The 22,248-nt window shown below is 49.8% G+C and overlaps 5 protein-coding genes across 5 annotated transcripts; 1 reads left to right on the top strand and 4 right to left on the bottom strand.

Moving 5' to 3' along the window:
• Positions 1-73: 73 nt before the first annotated feature.
• FSUBG_7431 (uncharacterized protein) lies at positions 74-3,763 on the bottom strand (the record flags this gene model as incomplete). Its single annotated transcript, XM_036685736.1, has 5 exons — positions 74-437; positions 488-1,219; positions 1,276-2,751; positions 2,810-2,919; positions 2,969-3,763. 5 exons carry the CDS (start codon positions 3,761-3,763, stop codon positions 74-76), a joined length of 3,477 nt encoding a protein of 1,158 aa, XP_036537039.1.
• Positions 3,764-15,261: 11,498 nt separating this feature from the next.
• On the bottom strand, positions 15,262-15,996 carry FSUBG_7430 (uncharacterized protein; the record flags this gene model as incomplete). Its single annotated transcript, XM_036685735.1, has 2 exons — positions 15,262-15,806; positions 15,855-15,996. The coding sequence occupies 2 exons, from the start codon at positions 15,994-15,996 to the stop codon at positions 15,262-15,264; spliced, it is 687 nt and encodes a 228-aa protein (XP_036537038.1).
• A 531-nt stretch (positions 15,997-16,527) lies between these two features.
• Positions 16,528-17,970, top strand: FSUBG_7429 (DNA excision repair ERCC-8; the record flags this gene model as incomplete). Its single annotated transcript, XM_036685733.1, has 1 exon — positions 16,528-17,970. The coding sequence occupies one exon, from the start codon at positions 16,528-16,530 to the stop codon at positions 17,968-17,970; it is 1,443 nt and encodes a 480-aa protein (XP_036537037.1).
• A 194-nt stretch (positions 17,971-18,164) lies between these two features.
• FSUBG_7428 (autophagy 5) lies at positions 18,165-19,048 on the bottom strand (the record flags this gene model as incomplete). The annotated part of the gene is made up of 2 exons (XM_036685732.1): positions 18,165-18,623; positions 18,740-19,048. The coding sequence occupies 2 exons, from the start codon at positions 19,046-19,048 to the stop codon at positions 18,165-18,167; spliced, it is 768 nt and encodes a 255-aa protein (XP_036537036.1).
• Positions 19,049-20,010: 962 nt separating this feature from the next.
• FSUBG_7427 (argininosuccinate lyase) lies at positions 20,011-21,534 on the bottom strand (the record flags this gene model as incomplete). The annotated part of the gene is made up of 7 exons (XM_036685731.1): positions 20,011-20,206; positions 20,340-20,373; positions 20,548-20,693; positions 20,752-20,889; positions 20,942-21,135; positions 21,192-21,361; positions 21,474-21,534. The coding sequence occupies 7 exons, from the start codon at positions 21,532-21,534 to the stop codon at positions 20,011-20,013; spliced, it is 939 nt and encodes a 312-aa protein (XP_036537035.1).
• Between the last annotated feature and the right edge of the window lie 714 nt (positions 21,535-22,248).

Here is a 22,248-nt window from a genome sequence, read left to right as displayed (position 1 = left end):
TGATGATTATAAATGATAATCAAAGTCATCAATATAGGTCTCCCAGTCACGGCGGCTAATATCGTCGACTCCATCACTGCCCGTGTGATGAGTTCATCTGTAAATGATGGGGCATAGATCGTGGGTGTCCTTGATCGCCCATCTGATGGGGCATCTGAGGCGGCGCGGCCATGGGAACGGGTCTTGGAGTATGGTAGCCAGGTGCGCTTGTGCCGCTCGAGAAGCTCGAGTTGGTCCTCGGATCGTAGCTGAAAAGATCTCTCTGTAGGCCTTCAAGGATGTGCATGTCAGTTCGAAGTGCGCTCGTTGCCGTTGCCGACTGTCGCAAAAACTGGATCGTCTTGTGGAACAGTGTTCGGAGTAGTTCCTCATCTACATAGGTGTGAAGGATTGGGTCACGGAATGCAGCTGATAGAATTAACAGGTTACCCCATTGGCTAGAGTGTGGTCAGTTTAAAGCCCATCAGTTGAAAGACGAAAGACTTACGCGTGAGCTGTGCCGAAGATATTGGTGATGATCGGCCTTCTATCTCCCAGACCGTGGAAAGCACGGGTGCTTTCAATGAGTGCTTTGATACCCTTCTTAGCCAACTCAACGACTTGAGGATCGATATCGCCATGCGTTCTAGCCTTGGGATGAATAACAGGCGCTGTGATATCCTGTCGGAATTCGGAGCTGACGCTAGGAAAGTTGGGGCTCGATGCATGGTTCTTGATTGAGTGAGAGAACTGTAGAATCTGACGGATGAATGGGCGATAAGTGATCACCTGAGCTCCCCAGTACTTTGCCCGTAGTCTTGCTGCCAGAATATCATCTGCAGGGGGATCATCCTCTCTGAATGCAAAGCTGGGGGCAACCCAATGCATACCCGAGACAGCATCAGACACGACGCCGACGTTGCGGAACTTGTCTTTGCCAGGTTTGGCCGGATCTTCAGGGGCGTAAAACATTCGGTGGATGCTGTTGAGGTGGGTACGCAAGTATAGCTGACCTGGGTAGCTGTCCAAGATGCGCTGGTTGAAACCTTCCAAGAGGCTCATGTTAGGGTGCGGCATGTCATCTTCATATGAGAGCAGTCCTGATGGGGGAAGTTGCATTTCTGCAATGAGATCACTCTCAAGCTGCAGACAAGTCCAGAACGTGAGAGCAAGTTGGTTATACTTGGTTTCCTGGATGAACTCGCTGTTGCGCTTGATTCGTCGCATTTTGTCCAAGCTTCTGCAATATTGTCAGCCACTCCTGATCTCTGTTCTACTAAAACTCATAGCACTTACGGTCTCATGATGACTTGGAGCTTGTGGCTGGCCCTGTGGATGAAAGCAAAACTCTCCATCGGTCTGCCCAGCTGGCCATGATACAGCCCGGCGAAGATGTTGGCGTACACATTTTTCATGTTATTGTACGCGCCGGTATGGTTGCCAAGGATATCCGTAGCGTATGCAAAGTACTCCAGGCCAGGGATTACCTCGTAGTTCTTCTTCAGACTGTAGCCAGAGCGGAAAGCACCTGTGCCATGAATAGAGGATCGGCGACTATGAATGTTCCGTTCTTGCTCTTTAGGTGATGGCAAACCTGATGAATGGGAATGAGATGAGTACCCCGGCGGGGAGCCCTGGTTGGGCGACGGTGGAATGGCTCCGTTGCGGAGGGCAGGGCTTCCGTGGGGAGGAAGAGGCTCTGTGGGATGGACGACATCCGGCACGTTATCGCGATGAAGGCAAACTTTACCCAAAGCCAGAACCGTGAGAACTAGAGCGGTATGGATGGACCGATCTGGTCGACCGATACGTTGTGGCGCCGGTGTAGGTGGCTCAGAGCCATCTGGTCCTGGCGATCGTTTCCTCTTTGAGCCTGCCGCTTCTGGTGTCGAAGAGCCTCCTCCAACTGCGAAGGTGGGCTTCGATGTTTGTGGCTTTGCTGAACGTGGCTGTGATGCAGGAAGGTTATCTAGAAAGTGCCTAACCCAATAGTCCAACAGCTTTGGTTGAATGATAGGGTGCATGTTGAGAATGTTTTCCTTAAAACTTTCGACGTACGCCCACACTTTCGGCTCAGAGAAATCAGGGTTGCCATCAACCAAAACACCTCCCTTGTACTCCACTTGGTCTGGAGGGCTCAGTCCACCGAGCTGGCCCCAATCAGCCGCGGGCGAAGGAGATGCCATATCAGATGAATCGTCGGCCATATCCAAATTGCCATGATCGGTTGGTTCTCTAACGTGTCGCGAAGGGTGGGAGTCCTCACCTCGACCATACACTATCAGAACACCCCTGTTCTGTTCTTGGCTGATAGGATATTCGCTAATATATCGAACACCTTCGCGCTCAACGTGATGCTTTGTAAGCTCCCGGATGGAAGGCCATTCCAAGAGCAGACCTGCCAAAGTCGTATGATTGATGGGAATAGCGGGCTCACCAGGGGGGACGGGTGGGCCTGGCTCTACCTCCATCTCATCTTCGGCCATCATACGCAATGGCATAGGCTCTGATGATGGGTGATCGCGATGGGCGTCATTATAGTACGGGTCCACTGAGGCGCCATTGGCAACGTAAGGCGATGCTGGCGCACGTTTGTACTCGTCCTCCACGATAGATTCTGCCTTGAGAGCTGATGTCGCAAGATGCTTGGGCAAGAGGGATTCCATCTTGATCAATCTCTGATCAAATCGCCCCAGGTGTGTCATGATCGAGTTAAGCGACGTCTGAACGGAGCCGAGGCCCTCTAGAATGTCGGCTTGAGCTTTATCCGTGCTGTCAATAATTCTTAGTCTTTTGCTATCAAGCTGATGTGAATCTCTCAAAAACGTACGCCTTGGGCACCGGGTCACGGTATTTGCATTCCACGCCTTTTTCCTTGCAGGTTTTACATGGCTTCGTCTCGTCGCACTTGGCCTTCAGCTGCCGGCAGCTATCGCACGCCTATATCCAATTAGAACTTGCGCGCTTCCAAATCACAAAAGGCTCGTACCTGAGAAGCTCTCGTGTTCTTCTTCTTAGCTGGGACGGATGATGAATAAACACTATAGAATGGTTCGTGAGGGGTTGAAGGATAAGCTCCATGTTGCTCATAGGGCGTCTGATGGGGCACGGGAGTTGGCGGTGGGAAGCTGGGCGCACGGTAGCCACCCGGTGTCGGGGGCATAGAAGGTGCGCCTTCGTAATTCATGTGTCGCGGTGGGTTATCTGGGTATGCGCCAGGAGGCGGTGGTGGTGGCAGCGAGGTCGGCGGAAGATGTGGTGTTGACGACATCCCTTCGGGCGCATGGCCCGTCGAGTTGGGTCGGCGTTGATCCTCGGCTGGGTCTCGTTTTATGGGAGGATCTCTTGAACCGTAAGGCGGGTATGGGTGGTGCGCTGGATGCGCCGGCGACGGAGGTGGGTGTGGATGAGGGTGCTGCTGCTGCTGCTGAGGGTGCTGCTGTGGTGGATGTTGATGTTGCTGTCGATGGTAGTCTTGAACGGGAGGATAAGGCTCTGGCTCATGATGGCGACGATCGTTGTCGTGAAGCGGTTGCGCAGGCGCAGCGTGAGAAGGCGTCGGCGGAGCTGAGGAATGCTCGATGGGTCGGGGAGGGTAATGTTGATACGGGCTCGGAGGAGGATGAGGAGGATGAGGAGGATGATGTAGAGCGCCGGGCGGAGGCGGAGGCGGCGGTGGAAGTTGATGAGCGTGAGGATGTGGTAGTGATACTCCTTGTTGAGGTGTGCCGACTGGCCACGAAGAGAGGCGTGGACGTTTACTATCTGGAGGTGCTGGATCCATGCTTGAGTACTATATATGTATGGTAGTACTTGCACACATAATCAGGAACAAGGCGAAGAGAAAAGCAGGGACCACGTAGAGGCGGTGGCCATGGATAGGTACAATACAATAGTAGGATGGGATAGGATAATGGCAGAAGCGAAACAAAAGACGACCCGGGGAGTGAGGTGAAGCTTCCAGCTGCTCTGGAAGCTGGAGGGGCGGATGATAATTGGGCCCTTCAGCAATAGAGGTAGAGGTTGAGAGGCATGGGGGTGGGTGTGTCTGAAACGACTGGGTACAATTACATGTACGTGTACGAAGTACTGCACTGTAAGGTATGTACCGTACCTGGACTGGAGGTGAAAGGTGAAGTTTGGAGAGAGGTTCAGGTAGGTAGGCAGGTATCCGTAGGGAAAGAGATGGGATGCCGAGTAGACTCTTCCAGACAGCCTGAGCCCCAGTGACGCGGTGCGGTAGGATCAGCAGTTGGGCAGGGACGAGATGGAGATTCGACAAGCTCTCTCTCGCTCGCTCGGTACCTGGGAGATGGACAACGGTGGGGGGCACAGACACAACGGCGGTAGCGAAAGGACTTTGGAAGGATAGGATCGGAAGGTTGGGATGGCGAAAAAAAGGGACGCGCTCGAGACTGAGAACTGGAGATTGAGGGAAGAAAGGCGCAAATTTGGCGAGCGAACGGATCGATTCTTGGGCAGGTATGATGTCGACTCCAAGTCGAGCGCAATTCTGGGACAACAGCCTCAAACCTCAAGGCACAAAAGACGGTCTGCCGGGGGTGGGCGGGCCTGGCACAGGCAGTTTTGGAGCCAATTGACGAACCGACCCTGCCGAGTTGACAGTCGGAGGAGGCTAAACAAGGCCAGGGGGTTGAGGAACCTTGATGCTTGGCTGTGACTGGGGGGGATGATGTCGGCGAAGACTCTTCTTTTTTCTTTGGCGGACCCCTGCTGTCCTTTTTTCTCTCCACCCCTGTACCTAAAAGAGACTACCTAAACAGAGCAGATTTTCCAGCAAGGTGGAAGTCACTGTACCAGTCAGTACCTGGAACCGCGAGTTTTGTGTTGCTAGAAAAGACTGACGTCGGTCGCTACCCGCTGGCTTGGTTCGGGGCTTGGGGTTGTGTTGGTTTGGGTTGGTTTGGGTTGGTTTGGTTCGGTTTGGTTTCTACTCTGTTGTCCTCGCTGCTAGACAGGCCCTGTTGAAAGGGACCTTTTTTCTTTGGCTGAGCGAATATTGAAGTACAAGTCCGCCGGTTGGAGACTACCGCATATGGTCAACAAAGCGGACGGAGGTGTTGCAGTCGCAAAATATGGGTGATGTGAAAGCAGATCAAGCAGAAGCACGTAATGGCAAGAACAATACCTAGTCCATACAGTATGTGCCAGTAAAATTAAAGAAGCGCGGTAGGCGAACAGCTCAACACCGCAACTTTGCTGATACGGTACCCGCGGCCGTACTGTAATGGATGCTCACGAGTAGCGGACAAAGTGAGAAGTGAAAAATTCAGGACCTTAGGTAAAGTATCTGGCTATGCGACGGACCGCCCAAAAGGTACAAGCCTCGGACGGGAGATGATGGCTGGGTGGAGGTGAACGAGATTGTGGTGGTGCGCTGAGTTGAGTTACAGTGGAGGCCTCGTGGCCGCGGCGTGGAGCCCAACACCTCAGAGGCGTCTAGTAGCGCACGACGGATTTGCCCTTAGCCTGGTTCTCATAAAGAGATTTTTTTCTGAAACTCCAGTGGATACTTTATTAGCTTGGGAAAAACATACAGCTGACTTGACTGTAGGCTCCAGAGGCATTGAGGGCAAATCGACGTACGTAACTCCAGCTGGACGACTCAGTCATAGTGACAGTGCACTCGACTCAAGATGCAACGAGTCGCCCGCCAGCAACGCAAACAAAGGTACTCCGTACTCTCAAAGTCCCAGTACGTCAGAGTTTAAGTTAAGAGTTCCATCCATTCCTGGTTGAATCTCGGTTACTGGAATTCCATTCTCGGTACGGAGTACTAGAGTTCAGTGAAACGTAGAGCGAGAATTAGACGGATAAAGTAAGCTCAAGGTACTACTGTTGGAGCTCCTGGTCATTCCCGACCAGCTGCAGATCATGGAGAAGAAGGTTTTGCCGGTCCTTGCCTACACATCACGGGCCGTTAGAAGAGGTGAAAGATAACGGAAATCTTGATACCCAACGCCAATGCTAACCAGCATTGCCCGGACATGCCGTCTAAGTAAGGAGGTAGGTATGTACTGTAAAAGCGAGCGAGTGTAAGTGAACGCATGATGGACTGTAGGCGTATAGACTAGAGAGTACTGTAAGGTAGAGTACTTTGAGGGTCAAAGTCCCTCAAGTACATCACAGTAGGTACAGTACCAACACAAGACCCTTGAAGATCTTTGAAATTTCCTGCGTACCTTACCAGGTAGTGTATCCGTATTCTCGGTACATTCAAGCCCGACAAGTCTCAGATCTCTTTAGTTGTACATAATTGCGCTCTGGTAAATTGCTTCAGTACCTACCTACTACTTTCAGAAATGGAGAATTCCCTCAATGCCCAAAGCTCGGGCTTGCTGTGTCGATGATGAAGCGAAGGAACATGTATGTGTATGTACAGCACGGACAATGATCACCATGACGGGACCTATGCACAATCATTGATCGCAGCAGCGGCAGCGCAATGCAACAAAACTCACCAGCAGAGCGACCAGCCCAGTTCAGCCACTGAACAGTGATCCCCTGGCCCTCCACTAGGTCTTCCCTGTAAGGTAGTGTACGTACCTCCTGGGGAGCAGTTTCTGGGCCACGTGAAAGGTCGCAGGTGACTCTTGTAGCGGAAGCAAGCATCGATATGGCGACCAATTATTGGGGTTGCTTTTTTCTTCTGAACATGTCGTAACGTCCCGTCGTCTTGTAGACGGACAGTTTCCGCCCCAAGTGAGGGAGGTTGGCAGGGCACTCCAGAAGTGAAACTCGCAAATCAACCTTTGGTTAACAAGGCAGGTGATTGTTTACATCCATGAATATTACGTTTCTATTATCATCATCATAATCATCATCATCAATGCGAAGTACTTAGATGCGGTTATCCTCGTTTTAAGCAGAGGCCACTTCTTGTCCAGTGCTTTCCCAGCCGCCTCTCACAGACTCACGTTAGCATCCTATCCAAACCTGCCAGAAACGTCATTTCCTTCCTCTGTCGGACATTAAGTTGTTGACAAACAAACCAAGTCATGAGGAACTAAGCACAAGCCACCTATCGTTCAATAGTCACCTGCCGGCAGGTTGTAGCAACCAATATTGTCGATTTTCATATATGTAAAAAAGGAACAATTGTGAGGGTTTCTGTATAATAAATTTGAGTCCAGTCTCCCTGTGTAAACAAAAACCCGACGGGCGACTTATTAGTGAACGTGGTTGATGATTTACAAGAAGCAAGAACGGGCGGATCACTTCTGGGGTACATATTAGCCAATCATTAGGTAGGTATGTGCCTACTGCATCAACAGCCGCACGTTACAGCTTGTGCTAGTCGCTACCCATGGAAAGTCCTTGTTGATCATCTGTCTGTCACCAGTCTAGAATGCAGAATACTGCACCAACTTCTTAGCCTTCGGGTCCGAGCTGTTATAGCAGATCTGACTCAATGAAAGAAGAGTCATAATATTCAAGCAGACTGTCCAGTTGCGCAGGCCTTGTTTCTACTATACAGAACTCCGTGCTCTTCGTCCCGATATGACGGGGTTTCCTTACGCTCAGAAGCTCTATACTACATGTATGTATGTCGAATCTTCACTCCGGATGGTCGACCAACAGCCCATTCACGTTACTGTACGTACTAAGTTCGTGCTTCGAAGGAACCTAACACTTGGGCCCTCACTGCCACAAGCCGTGTCATGATGACGATCTTCAGCAGCACGTTAAGCACTGCCATAAGTACTCCGTATAGTATATTCATACAACCCTGATGATCTCCCTCAAGTGCCGGTAAGCAGAAACGTGAGTTGAAATAATTTAGTATAACCCGAATCTCCATAGCGTGTCTCATATGACGCTGTATATTTGGCGAGATTTGATGGAACTCCAAAGGACAAACGTAGGCACGGCCCTAGGCACGACAATTTGGATTGACCAGGGTCTTTTATTCTACTACTACTTCTTCTACGAGTCCTTCCAATATTGGACATGAGTTATCAGATACAGAATCCGCTCAACCCAGCCCGGGCCTTCTAGCGGCTCTAGCCTCTCTTATTAATGAGATCCGTTGAGAGCTAACGGTCATTATGGAAGCAGAATGCACCCGATTACAGAGTATTGTGTACACTGCAATCAATCAGACAGATGCCAAAGCCACTCTAGTGACAATCCAGAAGCTCATTCATCTAAGCCCACGCTTTGACCTGTCTTAATGTTGATCCGACTAAATTTTTCAATTACCGGCCTGCCACTTTATTATTCCTGTTCTTGCTTCGCTTCGAAAGCCAAGCCACGAATGGAAGTCGGAGCACAATCCTCAGCTTCTATGCTCTCGTGCTGACCGACAAAGTGAGATAATGATGGGCTCGAGGTGACCTAGTTAAGTCGCCAGCTAATGCGCAACTAACAAGATTGACGCTCCTCTCGACGCATGAATACTTGGTCACGATGAAGCGACGGCCGTCACCGCTTCTTCCTTATGCCCTTCACCTATGTATGTATGTATGTATGTATGTATGTATGTATGGATAGATGGATACGGTGAATCTCTTCCTCGGCCAGTGGACCCATCTATCGTCACAGGTAGATTTATACGCATGGAGCACGATGCACCCAAAATTGACTTTCTCCGTAGAAACATATGTCCCTGCAAGTACGTGATCATGCGTTATCTTGCCCTAGGGTATTCCTGCGGTTGGACAAACAGAGGCCCAGGGCATGTTCACATGGTTGATAATATCACTTATTCGAGGACCATCCCTCCCCCCTGGCCACGAAAAAGCTTCTGGAATATCGGATTGTCTTATCTCCCTCCGCCAAGACCCCATTAGCAACTGGGGGCGGATGCATATAGTGAACTAATGGACACTTCGCCGGTTGTCCGATACTACGGAGTACTGGAAAAGGCAATTAGTCAATAGCAAGAGCAGTATCCATAATTTCCTGCATATGAGGTGCATGAGACGACCTACATCTACCGCTAAGTTTTTGGGTGTTTCTTTTGGGACATCCCTGACTGTACACGGGTTAATCAAGGGAGGATATTGTCGATGAACATCTAGATACATGCTACCGCCGACTCAAAGGCGCGCTGAATCTGACTCGCCGAACGATTCAAGACCGCTTGCTCCGTAATAGCCTCGACCTGGCTGTCAAATCGGCCGAGAGGATCGTAGGTATGTACGGATACATCTAGAGAGAATCATCCCACAGCCAAGTGTGTATTATGTATCTCTCTCTACCTGTACCTTGCATGGCACCGCCCGCCTGGGATCGATCCCCCTGGATATAAAGCCCTTATTACTGTAACGTCGCCTGCTAGCATTCATGGTACGTACTTTCGTCAGTGAGCCTGGGTGTCGGCCATGGCTGGTCGTATATAGTATATGCGCTAAATGGGCATTCATGCCCAACATTTGCCTCTTGTCAAACAAGACACAAATTCGATGTCGAACCAAAAAAAAGACATACATACATGTCCAGGGAGTCTCCCGTCTCCGTGCCTCCAAACCCAATTGTGGCCAACATGGAGAAGGGTGTGTGCTTAGTTCGACTCGATGGAATAGGTAGTTTTCTTTGATGCCACTACTCCGTATTATGTGTTACGATCCCTCTATTGAAATGTCACACCGGCTTTTCTGCCTGCCTTCGGCATGTCATCCGCTTGGAATCGCCCCTGCTTCTCAAGTACTGTAATAAATCAAGTTCATGTCACGGTCAAATCATTGGTCTTCCAAGGAGTTGATATTCTTGACTGTGCTGTAATACCTACCTTTGTAGCATCGATCTCAATATCAATTACTCAATGCTCGGGCGAGGTCAGAGGCGTGGCAATAAGCAGAGTGATAGCCCAAAGAGCAGCGAAACACACAAACTCATGTCACAGTTATTACTGGTTACCAAGGTTGCTGGCAATTTGCCATCAACCCAGTCGTTGGCGAGCTCAGGTGTCAAACCCTGGCTGAAAACGGTGGGAGACGACCTCTCTTCAGAGCTTTCCAGATCGCCGGGACGACGCTAATGGATCAATAACTCCCTTGGGGTTCGTCTGGACGTTGGCGTCGCTGAATGCGACGTCATGTGTACGCGAAGGCAGTGAAGCGATGCAGGGGGATCGCTCCAGACATGGGTAACCATATGTATGTATGTGCACCTCTGAGCGAACATGATTGTTAGTGAGTACATGGAGGTCGAATAAACCAGTGACGTACGTCTCTACTATAGGGCACTCACTCTACCTTACTCTAAGATTTAAGAGGCGGTGCGGTGCGGTGCGGTACGGTACGGTACCATAGGCGTATGTACGTACATACATACTATAGGTACCTACCTACCTACCTAGTACTAAGGTAGTAGGTATCCGTACATATGTATGTATGTGGACGTGGGCGTAGTCTAAAATGAGACAAGCCACCACACACCGACAAACCACGACGGGCACCGACAACATGGAACTGGGTCAAGCTGACCTCTCAGCGCCGTCACCGACGGTGCAGCAACAGGGGGCAGTAAACGACTGGAAGAAAAAGCAAAGAGACCACGGCAACGAGTCAGTCGCGGCTCGTCGGCGTTCCCAAGTGACCCGGAGGTCAAACACATTAACACAACACAATACAATTCACAACTTGAAAGTTTAAGAGGCTCGGAGCCGCCTGCGGGCCGGTGCGGACGCGGAATCGGCTTCTTTACTTTCCGTCGGTACGCTACCCAAGCTACCAAGTACTGCATACATAGTAGCCTTCACTTAAAGGCATCGTATCGTACATAGATGCTCATAGTGATGGAGTAGCGCTAGAACAAGACAAGTGCAAGATGGTGACCTCCAGTCGCATTGGATCTAAAAGTATCCCCAAGGAGGCAAATCTTTCTTCTGACGACGAGCCACGCGCCACATCTACTTATTCGTATCCCGCCCCCCTTGACGGTCCTAAGGCGTCAGATGAATAAGCACAACAATTCTCCATCCTTCTTAATTCTCTTGTTAGATACCGTAGACCAGCACCGGATGTTATTTGATTCCGTTGTCGCTCTTGATTATTCACCTGAAGCTTTAGGACCGTCAAGGGGGTGCTTGCACTTCTCTTGAATCTCTTCTCTCTCTCACTCTCCCTTACACCAGTTAGAATATGCTAGTCTAGCCGTTTCGTGAAGCTCGTTCATTTCTACCGCGGAGTAACATGGAGATACAGATTATTACAGATGATCCTCCCACAACTTGATGACACCTCGCTTATTTCTATGTGTTATTCTTGGTTGCCCTGAAACCTTCTTGGAGCTTTGCTGCCCTTGCTTGAAACTCAGCAAAACAGGGGGCGGCCAACTCTTGAATCGAATCGAGACCCATTCAAGCCGCTGAAGGCTGAGACATCACAGGTGCCGTGTCCATGTCGTCGATGACAGTACAGTACATACGTAAAAGCCGTCGCTTCAGCATGTCATCCATCGTCTTCCTTGCTCGGCCGCCAGGCCCAAGATGGCTCTGCTCTGCGCCGCGCTGGTATTCACCAGTGTTCACTACTCAACACCTTGGCGGTAAACAAACTTGAATCGTTATTGGGGTAACATTGGGGGGCTTGTTTACAACACGAGCTGTGTGTCTGTTCTTGATAATGATGGCCCCCAATAGTTTCCAAGCCTACGTTGTTGCCCTACATTTCATAGGTAGGTAGCTACGACATAGGTCCCAAACCCATACCTATTCCAGTGATACTGTAGCTATTAGGCGCATTGGGCCGTCTTTTCTTCGTTGTTCTAGAAGACGCACTTTTATGACCTATCGACTCTGTTCAGCTACCCCGAATACAGTGCTGGTATGTATTGACGCCTCCAGTTATCAGCCGGACATCAAGCCCGTCTCCGCACAAACCCAGCTTGTACATAGAATTGTTATCAACATTGATCCAACTTCCATTATGATCATCCTTCAGATACATCTGTTTGGTTACGGCAATAGCAACCCCAGTTCTCAAGTAGCATCGATTTAGCTCACTATAAGCGCTGAAACATCAATGACTGGAATACCCTTGTCTAGGTACCCAGGTCCCAATCTGAGCTACAGGACGTGGTTACAAGTTCGCTACCCTACGCAAGTTACCAATTGCAAGAACATATATCTTTAATACTAGGGCTGAGTTGCTTTCTTCTTACATACAACCCATCGAGAATACGTTATCGTGTGACAATATGCAACCGGAGCTTGGTAAATATCATGGCTGAAATGGAGCTCATAATCCGAAAGCGTAAACGGAGTTTCCTGTGCCGCTGGTAGATTTCCTTGCTAGGGACTCTCACCTGGAATCTAGTAAATACTTGGGTAAGAACAAAACCATGTCTCAGAGTCAAATAAGACGAACCATGCCACTATAATAGACGGGTGCTATCAGGCCAGGTACCCAACGCCACGCTTATTATGGCGGGGGACAGCTAGGACAGATACTGGGACGTGGATCTCAATCGCCGTCTGCACTCTGCACTCTGGCTACGGTATTCGATATTTCATATGCTCCACGTTGACTGGCAAGCAGGTGTATCATCATCCGCACCATGTTGCTGCAAGTCACGAGATACAATTTACACACCGATGCGGGGAAAGTCTATCGTTGGCACCAGTCACAAAAGTTGCAGAGCGGGGTTCTGACAATGCCGTCAAGGCCTATTGATGTATGAGTTCCAAGAACTACTGTACGGATACAGTACAGTACATCGCGTTGTTATGATCAGCATCCACATGACACTGAGATAATGCCCAACACGTACAAACTGATGCCAGTAGAGGCGCAATAGCGCGGGATGAGAGATTGATATCAGGCCATCTCAAAGGGTCCGAGCGGTGGTCCAAGGTCAAGATCGTTTTATCAACCAAAACAACAACTCATGAGGGTTGACGCTTGCTGCTGAATCCTGGTGTCTATATTTCATGAGCAGATTTCTTCTTAGCAACGATATGCTTCAGCGTGTGCCTCTCTGGGTGTTCGTGTTAGACAACGAGACGGATAGCAAGAGAAAGGGTAAGATGAGATGAGATGCCATATCGGTCCACACAGACCACGCGACTACGTAGCAAGGCCCAAGGTTGCAGGGCCAGATTGATCGCATGCGACCTCGCTTCGACCGACTTTTGTTTCCTGCCATTTAACTCGTCACAGCTATACGAAGTCCTGGCGATGATACCTGTGCCACACATTTCAGTGTCCGGAGCATGCTGAGCGAACAGCTGCATCAGTGTTCATGGCATGGCATGGCATGGCTTACACATACACATACATACATGGTCAAGGATTTCGGTTGAGGTCGCGTGGCGCACCAGCAGCCCACAACGCGGCTGTTTTCACCGTTTCTGGTTATGTCGCTGAACCTAGTGCCACGAACCGAGATTGGAGAGACCCTGATGATATGATAGCGATAACACTCCTAGACACTCTGGAGTCTGTTGTGAGCCATTCGTGTGATCCGAAGCCATAGTGAAAGCGAGGTTCTGCTGATGGCCTCTAGATGATTGGTGTTTATCTTGTTGATGGGATTGAGGCTTGCTAGCTGATACACGGAGGGTACGCACCAGTTCCAGTTCCAGAGTCCTTAGCATCCAATACACAGAAAAAGAAAAACTTTGTGTCGATCATGAGCTGGAGGGGTTGGAAAGTGTAATAGCTCTTGTTGAAGACTTTGGCCCAGCTAGCCCAGAAGCTTTGCCGGGCGCGCGAGCGCATAATGAGCCGGTCTTTTGTTCACAACAATGTATATCATCATATCGAGATTGAGAAACATCATAGCCTCGCGAAACCTTCTCGGAGAGTCGGAGATAACCTGGGCAACTAAACTCAACCTCGACAGCCCTATGATGTCGCTCCTTTGAGGTCAATGCTACATCATCATCGTCAAGCGTTGTAGTCGCCGACAAAAGGTCCGCGCTAGGTACTCTGAAAGCTGAGGCTTGCTTCGTTCCATGGACCGTTCCTGGCCGAGACGGAAGTGAATTGCCTCTTTTTCGTTTCACGCCCAAGGTCAAGATGACCTGTTTCTTCGTGTTATAAGTTCAAGACTTAATTTGGCTGTACTATGTACAACGACTGCGGCCGTTGCGTACAGAACCGTCACAAAGATGTCGTTGGCAGTCGGTCCTTTTGCTCTATCGATTTCAATTGGCATTTGTGCCCGGAGGTTAGGAAACAATCGGTGATGACGAACTGCTGGTACATGTGTCGAATTTCACGACAGGGATACTTTGTTCCAGTAGCATGAACCGATCGACGAGATGTCTTGATAAGATTGACCGACTTCCATTTTCCGAAATGGAAATTTCGTTGCTGGGGGGGCCAGTTCTGCCACTGTGATGATTGCCAAGCTGTTCCACCGGGCTTCAGGCTGAACTGTAGGTCTGGGGATGAGCCGATGGATTCAGCATCTGGTAGATCTGGTATGAAAAAGGTAGCTTCATAAATACCTAGGCAGCAATCAAAGAAACTGGAAGCTACAATGGCGTTACCCAAGAATCCCGTTCATCCCTGTAAGCCCAGTCAGGCTGGAACACGATTATGATTCTTGTATCTCGTAACTGGCAGAGCTAGACTATTGTTCCTGGAAAGGTCGGAATAACGAATCTGCTCCTGATATCTATTTCTCTTCGGGGTTTCGCACCTGTCCTGGCCTGGGTGACATAGTTGCGTGACAGTTGTGATTAAAGATTTCCTAATGCCACCCATGCGTCGTCTCTTACTTCAGGGCCATTTTGCCTCTTCAAACAAGGTCCCTTTGCACAAGTCGGTTCCTCGGCGCGAAGATGCGACTCGGCCGTATGATGATCCTGTTCGTGAATGCTCATCGCCTTCCCAATGTGAGCTGTTGACGTTATCTTGTGTAACCAAACCGATGCTACCTGCCCATGCCGCCATAGTTACGCAGTTATAGGTACCTAAGGTAGGTGAGAAGGGATGTTGACAGGCCAGCCCCATGTTTCGTGTCTTTGGCTGACAATTGACACGAGGTATGTGCCAGCTACTGGTATAAGCAAGTATGAATACGCTATGTTTATTCCACCACTGAGGTTAGGTGATTGCAGAGTGCACAACTTTCCGGTTCGTGCGTCAGAGTTTTGGTATGATCCGAGCTTCAAGCTCAGACTTGTAATGCCATCCATATATGCCCGTTGTCTGGCGCAGCAGGTGATGCTATCTGAAAATGGATTCACTGGTGGGGTTTGTCGTCCAAGCAAACTCCCCCCTTGCGAGAGCTTGGACAGACATAGTATACCGACGCCGCCCTCTCAAGCTGTACAGCCGTTCAATGCTGGAGAATTACCCCGTGTCATTCAACGTCACTTTCGGCAATCTTTCTCCGCTTAGGACGTCCCCGCAAAGAGATGTCGTGATGCCCAACGAGCCGGGTCCCATCTTGGACTGGTTCGGATGCGTCGACAGGACCGTCATCTACACCCTCTGTGAAGACTAGGTCGCCTCGTCGACCAAGGACCTCCTTGCCAGCTTCCTCCAGGAGGATACCAAACGCCAAGAGAGCTGTCTCATCCATGCTCCGTTCAGTAATGTTTCGGCTCTCCGGAGATTGGCGCTCGAGGTTTCTGACGCTGTAGAAAGCACTGGTGTAAGCGTGAATGGCTTTGAGGAGGTCACTATCTGGCAGGACACCCTGTCCCCCACCGGGAAGGTCATGTTCATGAGCGTAGTAGATGTCGTGCTCCAAGTAACGCACGGGTGCATCTTTCCGCCTGAAGAGAATTTCGTCAGGAGCCAAAGGGATATCCTTTGTGGAGTATCTGATTGCTTTGGGATGACAAGGTGTATACTGTAACTCTTCCGGTTCCGTTACGGGACCTTGGTCATGTGAGACTTTGCCTGGTTTATGTGAGCTTCAAATCGGACGATCATAGGAGAGCAAAATACCCGCTACAGCATCATAGACAGTTGCATGTCTGCGTTTTGATCCCTTACTAGGATCCTGCTCGGTAGCCAGGTGATCTCGGTTGGAGGAGACGCCACTTTGATTTAGAGGTGCTACATGTGAATTGTTCTTTGAGATGTCCATGATGTGCAATGAAAAGCTAGGTTGGAGGTTGATGTTGATCTGTTGCTCTCTACTGTTTCAGGGTGAAAAAAAAAAAAAACATCGAGATTCTCAGACACTCGAGATATGCGCGCAGAAGCATTGTTTATTACGCAGCATCGAGGATGGTGAGTGAGGCGAGGTTGAAGATCAGACCGGAATGGATAGTGAATCTGAAATGCTTGGTAGACAGTTTGATGCTTGTTGTCAATGTTAAGTTGAGGCTACCTTAGTGAAGATTGAAAGGTTGGTAGTTAATTGTGGGGAAGGTTAGTAGCTGTAGAGATAGGGTAGGTGCCTAAGGTTAGTACCTCCGTACCTAGTGAGTGGTTCCTTGAAGTTCAACAAGCACGCCTTGCAGCTGACATCACCACTGGCTCCAGGCTGGAACCACATTCCATACCTAGGCAGCAAGATTGTGAGATGACTGCCGTTGTTTACTGCTTCACATTGTTTTGGATTCTACTAAACCTGAATATTGTCTTTAAGCCGTTATCGCCCTGGCACAAATGAATGCAGTCCAACCTTCTCGCTCGTGAAACGGGCGATCTCCGCCATGAAGACTTTACTCGGGCCATCACTTCTGAACTCCTGCATTCTTTTGCGCCGGCTCCGCAGCACCGCTTCAATGGCGAGAGGACGTCCAAGCATAGCCCTGCAGATGTAGGTGAGCGTGTGCACAATATAAGAGCACATGGCGCAGGCGTTAATACACTCGCCCTTGAGAAGTTTGATGGGCGCATCCTCCTCTCTGGGGGAGCAGAAGGAGGCATCAAGGTCTGGAATTTGGAAGAAGCTGGAAACCCCAACAAGTTGCACACTTTCCGCCCCGTGAGCAGCATCGCCAGGTCTACGAGAGAGGAGTCTTCTCCTGGGCATAGTCACGGTGTCACTCATGTTGCCTTTTATCCTTTCGATCCGGATGCTTTTCTCACAAGCTCTTACGACAAGAAACTGAAGCTATGGGCGACTCAGCGTTGCACTCTATCGGCCACCTTCGACTTGAACGCAACTATTTACTCACACTCCACCAGCCCTGTAGCAGATCATCTTATTGTGGCGTGTGCTACGCAGAACCCAGCAGTTCGGCTGGTGGATTTGAAATCAGGGTCCGCTGTACAAGCTCTTGTAGCACATGGCGGCCCTGTTTTGTCAACTGCATGGAGTCCGCGCCACGAACATATTCTTGTCAGTGGCCACGCAGATGGGAAAGTCAGAATATGGGATATTCGTCGTTCTGGTGGTGTTGTGGCGCTGCTCGATCAGGAAGATTCACTGGGCATCGTTCACAAAATGAAGCATCTCAGTGCCGCAGGGATGGATTCAAGCCAGATCCCACACTTCCGTACCTCGGCACAGGCGCACGATGATGCAGTGAATGGCTTGCAGTGGACTGACGATGGGAAATACATCATCTCAGCTGGTCTCGACCGTCGCATTCGTGTTTGGGACGCTGCCACGGGCGCTAATACTCTCGCCAGTTTTGGCTCTCTTATTCAGAACCAACACGCCAAGACAGCAAGTATTTTGGTTTCTCCGGCGCATCTCACAAGTGGTAATAATCTTCTCTTCTGGCCAAATGATCAGGAAATTCTTATCCTCGATCTTCATGATGGCCATGTTGTGACACGGCTCCGAAGTCCTGGCGTGACGAACCCTATAGGGCCACGAGGGGGCGAGATGGGAAGAAACAGGATCACGAGTATAGTTTGGCGCGCGTCAGCGGGGACGGGACGCCCGGTTGGTCCTGTTATGGGCGGCGGCAACGCGGTTGGGGCCATATATAGCTCCCACATGGATGGGAAAATTCGAGCTTGGGCACCCCAAATTCCTGGGCCTGAGGATATCGCCGCGGAAGAAGAGATGCATGAGGAAGAGGAGGCTAAACAGAAGAAGAGAAAGGCTGTCGACGATGCATATAGAAGTCTTATGGGCAAGAAGATCACCTTTACGTAGTTTATTTATCATGTCCGAGTCTGGGCCTGTATGTGTTAGTAAATTCTCAAGTGTTCATAGTATTGGATCAAAGACGCAGTCTAACATGCCACAAGTACGGTTCTGAAGCCAGTGACATACGCTGCAGAGCCGATGATAAGGACAGTCCCTAACGCCACCCATATGCCCTATTCGCCAAAGGAGCCCAGTATCCATCACATCACAATAACAACCAGGCATATCCATCCGTCGGGGTATGAGGCTTCCCGCATCAGCTCCTCTAAGGGTGCATCAAATGGTACCCCAGCTCCGTGCATCACCACCTTGGCGAGAATAGGATCTCGGCTGCTTGGGAACAGCCCTGGCAACATCTCTTTGAGAGCCTGGCCCAGGATTTTAGGGCGGCGATCTGAACTTGTCGCTGGGACAAGAGATTGGATGACTTTGAAGGTGGCCTGCTCGGAAGCCGTTTGTGACGATGAGTCCGAAGCGGTGGTAGGGATGTAGACGCGAATGGGGACATGTTTGAGTGCTGCTGGCGCGTTGAGTAGATGGCTATTGATACGGTTGAAGGACGCTTGGTCATTGTCTATGACAGCGTTCCAAAGTTGGGTGGTGTTGTCTTTTGACATTTTCATGATTTGGTTTGCATTGCCATTGCGGATGAAGTCAGCCTAAGGCAGTTAGCTCTGCGGTATTGCGAGATGAGACATTCCGGATCTCCGATGCGAATATACACACTAAAAACGTCTGTCTGGCTGCAGACTTTCGTGCAGCATATGAAACTCACCTCTTTCACGCAGTTGAGAAAAGTATCCGCAATATCCCAGCCTACTCCATCATTCACGGTCAACCTCCACGGCAGGCGGGGTTGATACAGGTCTACAAGCAATCCCACAGCCAGGTTCCTCAACTGTACATCTTCAAAGTGGAAGCTGGAGCAGGGCGAGTTGAAGAAAATCGACAGTCTCGGGATGAGAAGAGCCAGGTAGCTGAAGCGCGGAATACTAGTGATGAAAGGCGTTGTCGGTGAGGCGGGATGGGTTATGTGCAGTGGAATCCGGGCGTTCCATAAAGCTTGTGGGATGGAAGAGGACATTATGACGAGAGCATGGTGAGGGAAGTGAGATGTTGTGATGCTCGGTGAAAGTGTCGGTTTGGTGAGTCAAATCATTATGCCTGCTGCCATGTTCGGTGCCTACCTACCTAAGGTACCTATAGTAGGTACCTACTTAGGTAGTCTGCCACGAAGCCCAGGACGCCCGTGTTCAGGCCTGGTTAGTCAGCGCCGCCGCTCTTGCTCAGCCTCTGATCACCCTTGCTCAGTGATGCTCACCTTAAATCACCTCAACCCCCCATCTCTTCGACGGGCTATACATGAAGCTATTACTGACTAGCAACGCGACCTTTTGTTGACACTGTACCCTATTCTTATGCAACTTGCGCCATGATTCGGGATCCCGTCGAAAGCGCCAGATACAAGACACTGAGGGCAGATTGATTAGTGAGCCCGGGTTCTGGCGTCCCTCCCCTACACAGTCCTCTCGACGCCCGGATGCCTGGAGGTCGCATATCTCTTGAATTGCCTATGTCACGTCCGCAATGAAGCTGGACGCTCTGTTCCTGCGTAAACAGAAGGCTGCGACTGCGACTGCGCATCCTTCGTCCACCTTCCTACCTATTCGACTGCTGTCACCCAACCCCTTCTCTCCTTCATCACTTATTTTGCGACGAGGCAGGCCACTTGCTATCTATCACTTGATTCTTAGGCCCTATACCACTTGTAGACAGCGTAGCAACAATGCCTAAGTAGGAAGAAGAGCACGTAAGACTTATTTCGTCTCAGAAGAGAGAAGAGCTCCAGCCTGTATACTATAGGTAATAATAATTCTACTAATCCCTAGATTACTTAGCTTCGCTTTTAGCCACCTCACATATAGGTAGAGCACTTAACTCAATCAACTCACGTTCACAACTCTAAGTTCAACGATTTTCTTTACTATCTTACCTTCCCAATTTTTATACTCTAACCATAGTCTTTTACCTCTCTCTGGACGGCCTCTAAGCTAACATACCCTTAAGAACCTCGCTCTTAGCCACCACACGCCCTGAAATATGGTGTGCCTCACGGAAAGGCACGCTAATTTTCACCAGGGCGTCTGCAACGTCGGTGGCGAGAAGAGAAGAGTTGAGCGACGCTGTCATCCGCTCAGGTCGAAGCTTAAGAGTACTGAGGATGCCATTTGCGATCTGCACACTGTCGGATATAGTCTTCACATGATCCAGCATAGGCTCCCAGCTCTATTGCAAGTCCTTATTATAGGTACTAGGGATGCCCTTTGTAGCACAATAAACACCAGCAAAATGGCCAAAGGCCCTGCCGGCCTTACCTCTCAAAAGTTCGAGGCCGTCGGGATTCTTCTTCTACGGGTATGTTAGCTCAGGTTTCTAAAGGGTAGAAGGGGGAGACTTGCTTGAGGCACCAACGATGAACCTGTTGAATAGGAATCCGAAATAGTGACAAAGCCAAGTTCAGCGGTGGAATAAAAAAAATCATGTCCTCGCTTAACCTTGAGATATGTCCCATGAACATGGTACCCCAAGCTAAGAATTCGGTAACAAAGTCACGGTCAGCAACTGCGCCCATGCTATTCCACATGATGCTTTCAAAGCCTAGCTCCTTGGCCATCATTTGACGATCGATACCGAAGGCATTGCCGGCAAGAGCACCGACACCGAGTGGGCTACATTTTATATAAGCAAGACGATAAAGCGTACAGTGTTATGCGTGGGTGTGCCTACCTCCTGTTGACCCGTTTCAAGACCTCCCATAAACGTTCTAGATCAGCCGCAAAGGAAAAGTCATACGACAAAAGCCATTGGGAAAACTTAACTGGCATGGCCAACTGAAGATGCGTGTACCCAGGCATGATATGGTCGCTATAAAGATAAGAGCAAATCATCTCATTAGAAGAAGTGATATAGAACTTACATATCAGCCTCAGCACGGGCGGCAATAACCTGAAGGAAGGCAACAAGATGGCTCTCAATCTCACGAATACGCTCGCGCAACCACATTCGCACATCGGTAACAACCTGCTCGTTTCGGCTGCGACCAGTGTGGAGTTTCCCGCCAATTTCTTTACCGATGATCTCAGATAAGCGTCGCTCATTCGCAGTATGAATCTGGTCCAATCGCTTTAGCCGTGATATTTCAATTAGACCAGGAGGTAGTGCCGTACGTCCTCATCATTGGGCATAATAACAAAAGTCTCTGCCTCCCACTCCTTCATCACCTCTCGGAGACCGCGCTCGATTTCGGTGAACTCGTTATTAGAGATGATGCCTAACCTGGCATTGGCGCGGGCAAAAGCAATGTTGCCAAGAATATCCTCCTTATAGAGAAGCTTATCTTAGGAAATACTCGCGTTGTACTGGTGCATCAGGGGATCGATACCGCCTATCATTCGTCACGCCAGTCAGTGTACGGGATCTAGGAGCTTCGTCGACGAGGAGCTACCTACCTGTAAAGCGCCCACCCCAGAGCATACCCTCAGCAGGAGCACGGGCATTGCTGGCGGCCATGATGTATAGTATAGCTGCGAGTGCTTGCGTATGGTAATCAATTTGACTCTTTTTGAACGAGTCAGTGGCTTCTGGTGCGATCAATTGATGCTTGATCAACCAGGGAGGGCGATGGCGGAGCTGGTCAAGAAAGGGCCAGGTCAAGTTTAAGGGTCATTGAGGAGGAGTTTTGCGAGACCGTACCGGCCCACCACTTCCTTTCCAGTCACGTGCTTTTACCACGCGACCTACATCTGTTGTGAATAGGGATACGACCTGGTCACCGTGGGAAGAAGTCCTGCTGTGAGGTGAAGCAATAGATAGTATAAATTACTCAATATAATATAGAGACCTAGTCACTAGCTGGGGTGACTATTGAGGTACGTGTAGGGTAGGACTCGCTCAGGTGATTATTAAGCTGGCGACCTTCTGTGATACCTTTCAGTCACGTTGAATTGTAAATAGCCTGTGAATGAGTGAAAAATCATGGCAAGCGATCAATGGGTGACATCGTTTCGGAATAGAAACGGTTTGCAAGTTCAGTAGTTTGTATAGCCTCAAGTATAAAGCCTTCGTGATTGTTCTATCTTAAGACAATCTAAGTAGTGCAATCAAGCATATGACTGACGGTTACAACTCGAATGATTTCCTTACCCAGGCCAGATAAAGTGAAACCTACTCTGTAGTTTCGGTTCATGAGATGTCCATCTGTCTCATTAAAGTGTGGAAGAAAAC

The sequence above is a fragment of the Fusarium subglutinans genome (genome assembly GCF_013396075.1).
Source record: "Fusarium subglutinans strain NRRL 66333 chromosome Unknown NRRL66333_c0000095, whole genome shotgun sequence".
NCBI lineage: Eukaryota > Fungi > Ascomycota > Sordariomycetes > Hypocreales > Nectriaceae > Fusarium > Fusarium subglutinans.
The sequence above is the reverse complement of the archived record's forward strand: the minus strand, read 5'-3'. Positions and strand labels throughout refer to the sequence as shown.